General features: G+C 45.8%; 1 protein-coding gene across 4 annotated transcripts in view; it reads left to right on the top strand.

Moving 5' to 3' along the window:
- LOC119268372 (uncharacterized protein YNL011C-like) overlaps window positions 1-7,426 on the top strand; it is a 26,212-nt gene that overhangs the window by 998 nt on the left and 17,788 nt on the right. For 2 of the 4 annotated variants that reach the window (XM_037549984.1, XM_037549988.1), the window contains exons 2-10: window positions 418-534; window positions 654-786; window positions 903-999; window positions 1,325-1,368; window positions 1,609-1,765; window positions 3,360-3,431; window positions 4,760-4,843; window positions 6,468-6,569; window positions 6,983-7,030. In XM_037549984.1, the coding sequence (XP_037405881.1) occupies window positions 418-534; window positions 654-786; window positions 903-999; window positions 1,325-1,368; window positions 1,609-1,765; window positions 3,360-3,431; window positions 4,760-4,843; window positions 6,468-6,569; window positions 6,983-7,030 (854 nt within the window). Of the gene's footprint in view, window positions 1-417; window positions 535-653; window positions 787-902; window positions 1,000-1,324; window positions 1,369-1,608; window positions 1,766-3,359; window positions 3,432-4,759; window positions 4,844-5,105; window positions 5,681-6,467; window positions 6,570-6,982; window positions 7,031-7,426 lie in introns of those variants that run through there. The other 2 variants (XM_037549985.1, XM_037549986.1) reach the window with 2 other exon arrangements.

The raw sequence follows: 7,426 nt of genomic DNA, 5'->3' as shown, positions 1-7,426 counted from the left end.
GTCATGTCTTAATATTTCAATATTTGTATGCACTACTACTTTGGACATGGATACTTCACTACTGTTTGCGGGGAGAGTCGGGAGACTAGCAAAGTTGTCTCTGAACATACAGTGTTCGATGGACATTATTTCACATTTACGACATGGATACACATAGACAGAAAAGTGTTTTGTGTTAATAGTTGTATTCGAGAAAACATGTCCAAATAGTTCTATTGGGTGTCTTCTATCAATCAGAGGAATTTCAGTAACATACTGATATTTCACTTTTTAAAACAGCACTTGGCAATGGTAGCCTTCATATGTTCTAAGCTGCCCGTTTCGATTCTTTTCTGGCTGGCTCTCATCTCATCTTACAGGATGAGGACCAAAACTTATAGTACCTATTATTGTTATAACCTTTTTGGTTTGATCCAGGTGGAACAGCATTTAATGGCGTCGTAGAAGAGTTGAAGAAAGTGACTACCCGGGTTGCGCATGTCCTACCAGTTTCTGATGATGGTGGAAGCACAGCTGAGATTGTTCGTGTTCTTGGTAAGTCCAAATTTCCTACATCATCATTCGTTTGCTTCTATAACCTGAAATAATATATTTAAACATAACAATCACAGTCCAATCTTTTCTGTTGTTGAACGTTAGCCTTCATGTCTTAGGTGGACCTGCTGTGGGTGACATAAGATCAAGATGCTTGAGATTGTCCGATGAAAGCACTTTGGAAGCACTCTCCGTCCGGAGATTGCTTGGGCACCGTTTGCCTCTTGATCCTTCAGAAGCAAAGCTGGAGTGGTAGCAACCCTGCAGTGCTGATCAAAATATACCGTTTTTCATACTTCCTTACTGGATAGCTATAGTTATTGTCCTGCTCTGTGTGACCAAGTGATGTTAAATTGTTGATTTGATAGGTACCATATTGTGGAAGGAGAACACTCTTTATGGGATGGTGTCTCTCGTCCCTACAGGGAAACAATCCGTGCATTTTTGGTCTACTTCCATAATGAGGTGTGCTCCTCTATAGTATATTTATGAAGCATATTGTTTTTGTGAAAAAAACATTTTTTTCATAAGGCTAGTGACTGCAATGTATTCCTGTTGTATTTAAAAAAAAGGGCAACCTGGTGCATGTAGCTCCCGCTTGCGCAGGGTCCAGGGAAGGGTCCGACCACTTTGGGTCTATAGTACGCAGCCTTTCCCTACATTTCTGTAAGAGGCTGTTTCCAGGACTTGAACCCATGACCTCATGGTCACAAGGCAGCAGCTTTACCACTGCGCCAAGGCTCCCCTTCTGTATTCCTGTTGTATTTGTGACATAATTTCTTCTCCGCAGATCCTTCGGCGACCAGTTGAAACATTTTCCTTCACCAATGGCAGGTGATTCTTCTAAGGTGAAATTTTGCAGTAAATCATTATTCTTGGCATTGTGCTTCCACGTGAAACCGCTGTTTGCCTCATACAACTGATGTATACATTTAATGGTATGATGCACATAAACGTAACCTAATGTTGCTTGTGACCTTACATTTTACTAGTGGATTGGGAGCATCGTTTGACTGCTGTTTCTCCCAGCTTGCCTAATTATTTCCCTGACTGCTGTTTCATATATTTTTGCAGCATTGGGAATTTCTTTTTTGCTGGCGCACGCATATTCTTCCAGTCTTTGGATGCTGCGATCTTTTTGTTTTCACGTGTGTCACAAATCCCTGCGGAAAGTCTTGTGCTTCCAGTAATATCCACAAATGACAGGCTTACTCTGGGGTGTGAATTATGGGTAATCTACCAAAGTTTTCTTCCACACAATACAAGTTGTTGCTTGCCCTCATGCTGGCGACAATTTATCTGCGCCCCTTCAATTTTATTTTTAAAATAAAGTCATTCTTGCATGTGGAAACTGGCGGATTGTTTTCATTTTCAACATCACTCCTGTGAATAGAACATCCAGTGATACTAAACAATAAGTGTTTTTCGAGAAAATGCAAAAGAGTTTGCGTTTCATTTCATTGAACAGGAAGAGAACAGCACTACAGGTACAACCTCCCAGGAGGAGGGACACACGCACACACACCATCATCCTCACCAAACAAGCAGGTGAGGAGGTGCTACCAACTACAGACCGCAACGCCGAAAGGTCTTGCCTTGTCCAGCCTCCAACCATGAATGGCGAGGCAGCTAGACTCAGAGCCTCAGGGCCGCGTCACAGCCGTTGCCAGGCGCCTCCGAAGAAGACCACATCTCCAGGTCTGTCCGGGCCAACGTACCTTCCACCCATATGTGTCTAGGAGACGGCAGGTGGATGGCAGGACCCAGCCAGAAGTAGCGAAGCCATCGTCTTGGACATGCCGGCGTCGGCGTACATTGCGCCCCGGGCGCCCACGCTCTATGTTGCAGCCCTCATCACAGCATCGCATTACCAGCAAGCCTCGCCGGAAAGACCGGGGAGGCCACCATCTCCAGCTGCTGCATCGGGGACTCCAAGTGCGACCCAAGCAGCACCTTCAAGAAGGAAACTGTGCTGAGACGCCGGCGCTGCCTTGTCCAGTAAACGGGACCAAGGGTTTCCCCCGGTGCTTGAGGAGAGGGTCCAGTCCGGACCATGGCAGTGCCTCCATGGAGGTAACGGCACCCTCAGGTGTCGCCGTTGTCAGCGCAGGCCATCGCCGCGCAGGGATCCCGCCCCGGCCCAAGACCAGAACCACAAATACTGCCGAAGCAGAGCAGACAGGAGACGGGGAAGCAGATCGCCGGAGAGGACCACCAGCACCGAGAGGGAAACCACGTATCGTCACCGTCGATGTAGGGAAGCACCGGCCAGCGCAGTGCAGCAGCCGCCGGATGGCTGCCAAACAAGGCCAGCCACTGCAGGGGGACGTGTTGAGCAGGGCTAGTGGCGCCGTCGTGGGGACCTGCCACCTGCACCTTGCCGCCGCCGACCATGGCCGCCGCCGCAGCGGCCCGCAGCCTCCGCCACCTGGATCTGCTGGGGCACAGCCTAGCAGCCGCAGCCGCGCCCCCAAAGGGTTGCGCCGTGCCGCCCGCGTGCTCGCCACGCCAGGTCCAGAGGCCCGACCCTCTGGATCTGGGGCCGCCGTCGCAAAACCCTAGTCCCGGAGAAGCACAGCTCCGTCAGCTTCGTCGAGCCCCACGCTCGAGTGGGGAGGCTGCCTGGGAGCGAAGTCCCGCCGCTGCCGGATCCGCTAGGGCTTTGCCCGGCAGGGAGCACCGGCAGGGGGAGGGGGAGGAGGAGAGGAGGGAGCGCTCGAGGGTTGCGGGGGTCAGCTTCAACTCGAGGGTTCCTAAACAATAAGTGTTATCTTACTTCTTTTATTAATATGGAACATTCCTTCTGAATATTTTTGTATTTTCAGGATGGAACTATTATCCGAGGCCAAAATGAAATATCACATCCAAGCAATGGCCGTAGAGAAGTAGTTGACAAGGTACTCTAAATACTAAATAGCATGGTATTTTCAGGCTTTGGTGCTGTATCGTTAGCAGCCAAACACGGCCCAATTTCTGTGCACTCTTCCATGTATTTGCGGAATCTTTTTTTATCTCAAGAGACAGACATGCATCATCTCAACCTTTTTCTTCTTCATATTTCTTCACCATAGCATTGAAGTTCCTCGTGGCCACTGTCCCTTCACACTAAATTTTAAAAACTTAGTATCTATTGTGAATTTCTGTTGCAATAACAAGGTTTACTGTCTGAACTTAACAGTTTCATGTTTTATTCATACCTAACTTAAGTTCTGTGGAGATATTAAGTAGACATCTTGTTCAAGTTCTGTGGAGGGGTACTAAGTGTATATTAGACATCCTGTTCATTCGGACAAATGGAAGTATACAGTGAATACACTTACTTTCTCTGTCCAAATACTGTCATTTTACCAGAACCTTTTTCAAGTTCTCCACCTAATAAAGTGTGTAATGGCGTGGGACATTCTGAAGCTGATTTTGCATGGTAATAACTTCTCGGAATGACAACTGCAATCGGTCCACTGGAAACATCATCCATAAAATTCAGTCTGTTCAACTACAGCTCACCCCACAGCCAGCGCAACCTAAACAAAAAGGTGAAAGTGGAAAAAGGAAGCACCTAAAATAGTAGAATGTGTATATTCACTCGTGTAAAGAAGGAGGATTGTGATAGGCTTGTCGAGCCAACGTAAAAACTCAGCCACTCTTATGGAGATGAAACCCAAAAGATTTTCGTTGGGGCGTAACGCTCTCAGCGCCGCACCACACACCATGAGTTGGTCGCGAGATCTTATGGGTTTCACCTCTAGCCTACCTCAACTTGTTTGGGACTAAAGGCTTTGTTGTTGTTGTTGTTGTTGGTGGTGGTGGTGGTGGTGCTGGTGTTGGTGTTGGTGTTGGTGTTGGTGCTGGTGCTGGTGCTGGTGCTGGTGCTGGTGCTGGTGCTGGTGCTGGTGCTGGTGCTTCACTTGCGCCAACTGGCTTAAATATTCTTAAATACACCTTAAGTGGCTGAGCCTTGATTATTTTTTACCTCTGCTAATATACCAAGGAAAATATTATTGTTGGCAGAAGAAAAGGATTCAAGTATTTTAAGTTAAGGCTCCAAACTGTCACGGTGATGTTGAGTGCTACTTTTTACTACAGTTTCTTGCAAATGTCATGGTTTTGTCCCATTCAAGTGATATTCGTGTTCTGCGTTTCCTCCTTTTATCTGTACATAATTGCTGGTTTCTCGTATGCTTGCTAATATCTTAACTTTTTATTTTCTTGTTTTCTCTTTGGAAAGAACTGTAATTCATGCACCGCACTTCCTTCAAGCATCAAGCGCGTCTTCTACATGTCAAGTGAAGGTTGCAACCTATTGCATGAGGTTAGTACTTAGTACATCAAATTTATCCTGACTAGTTAGACCCTATGAAGCACCGATACAGCATCACAGATACGGCTATACGGATACGGGGACATGGGATACAGCAATTTCAAGAAACAGCAATATGGCGATACAGCGAGTATATATATATATATATTTAATAAAATGCCATGCAGTAAAAACAGAATAATTGAATGTGTGAGATGAGATAGAAAATACTATCCCATTTATTGCCTTCATGCCTCTTTTCACTGCCTAGCAGCAACATCAGCAGGCGAGCAGCATGCAAGAACATCATGAGCACAACAGCCCAGCACTGGTGCACCCAATGGCCAGCATACGCAAGTACACAACACACGCACACACGGGGCAGCAAGTACGAGAGCACGCGGCAACAAGTACACACACATCAAGCACGCAGCACAGCACCAGCAAGTGCGGGAGGACCAGACACCAGAGAAAGCAGGGATTGGGATGGAGACCGTGCTGGCCACGGACGGCGGCAGCGGAGAAGACTCCAGGCGGTGGCGAGGCGAGTCCACGGGGCGGCGATGAAGGTCCATGGTGCAGCAAGCGACTCCAGCTACCGCTCGGGCTGCTCTCATTTCATCCCCGTGTCCCCTGTGTCGACGGCGTCCCAGCGGCCGTATCGGCATTTTTCTTTTCTTTTTAATTCAAGAAAACCGATACTCGAGGGATGCCCGTATCACAGGTGTATCGTGTGTATCGGCATATCGACCACGTCGTGCACGCGGATACGCCAAGTCTGGCCGCATCAGTGCTTCAGAGGGTAGACCTGCCTCTTCCTTGCAGTCTATTCACAGCAAGTGAACGGTGGTAAACTCTAGTCATCTTATTTAATAAATATCACTACCTCCTAGAATAAATTATTCAACAGGTCAACTTAATCTAATGAAATTTTATTTTATATTATAAATGACGATGATATACCGTGACATATATATCTGTTGCTTATGCTTACCCAGTTAATCACGCTATGCTATGTAAGGTTGAAAGTACAGCAATGCGAGCATCACACCATTGAGTAATGCTTTTCCAGTGCTGCACTAATATATCCTTCACAAATAACAGCTGTACTCTGTCTGCTCAGTAAGGTCATCTAAAAGTAAAGATATAATATTGATGCAAAATTGGAAAACAATGAGCTGGACATTTCCCCCCTCATGTTTTTAAGAAAGAAGAGCCTTTGTGTATTAATATGTGTCAGTATTTAATAAACATCATGGACTTAAATGGTGTATAATTGCCCATTATCATGTAAAATTGGTATGCTACCATGATCTCTGAAATTTATATTTATTATCTACATTTTTTTTACGGAAATGCTAAAAAACTGACATCAGTTTTTTAGGCATGGCAAATCGAATGTTTTTCATGGCAATATATATTGGCGTGCGGATGACAAATTTAGTTTGCAAGCATGGCAATTTCCTGGCAAAAAATGAACTGGGGCGGATTTTCCATGCTCGCCAACTAAACCTGCCATCCTCGGCGAACATAAAATGTCATGAAAATCGTTTGCCGTGCTTAAATATCTGATGCTCGCTGGATATCCAGGTCCTTTTTTTAACTGCTAACTGGTGATACCGACCTTACTTCGTAGGTGTTTCCTGAAGCTAACCATACAGTTTTGGAGCAGCTAAGTAAGGTGGATTGCATTGTATATGCGATGGGGTCGCTATTTACATCAGTTTGTCCATCACTGGTAACCAGTCTGCTTTTGGTGTTACTTTAAAATTACGATTAATTCTCTCTTGAAAACACAAAAACTTTGTGTCTCAGTGCATTGATAGAAGTAAATAGTTTTGGATTAGAAGCCTAAGACTGCTTAGGACGGCAACAAGTCCAATAGGCTGGAAGCACGGCCCGCCACCCATACCTGCTGCTGTACTGTACAATTTACAAGTACAATTTTATTTAAAAAAATTCAGCATATTATGAGATGTCTTCATTCTATACTTCTGACGACTTCTACATGTTAGTAGTGGTTTGACCTGTGTTTGACCATGTACTGTCCGTTAAGGCGCACAATTAATTGACCAGGCTTGGCTTTGAGCCTTTTACTATTCCTTATGTTTTTGGCTTCAACTCGCGTTCTGATATGAAAACCATATGCAGGTACTGCGTGGCATTGGTGAGACTATAGCATCAAGGTCCATTCCCAAGGTAACTATACTAAGTCACTTGGTCAGATTTACGTGCTTAATTGCAGTATTATGTTGGTCCCTTTTGTCTTTGTTTCATTGTTCTATCTCCTTATCCACTCCGTTACCAAAACCTGATTAACACTTTGCCACTTGGTAAGATAGGAGGCCCTGAGTGATAAGGGACGGGTTTGATGTTGACCTTAGGGTGACAATTAGATGGTTGATTCATCCACTGTTGAGTCTAGGGAGAGACGTACCCGTGGTTCTGTGTGTAGTGGCTTGGGGTGAATTGTTGTGTGTGGCGCTCCCTCTCACACAGACAGCAGCGCCTCCATTTCTAGGTCACAGATCTGTACTGGGCCTTATGGGCTTAAGTGGTGATGGGCCAAGCCCATACTGGTTCAACACCCCCCCC

Source organism: Triticum dicoccoides, chromosome 3A (genome assembly GCF_002162155.2).
Source record: "Triticum dicoccoides isolate Atlit2015 ecotype Zavitan chromosome 3A, WEW_v2.0, whole genome shotgun sequence".
Taxonomy (NCBI): Eukaryota; Viridiplantae; Streptophyta; class Magnoliopsida; order Poales; family Poaceae; genus Triticum; species Triticum dicoccoides.
The sequence above is the reverse complement of the archived record's forward strand: the minus strand, read 5'-3'. Positions and strand labels throughout refer to the sequence as shown.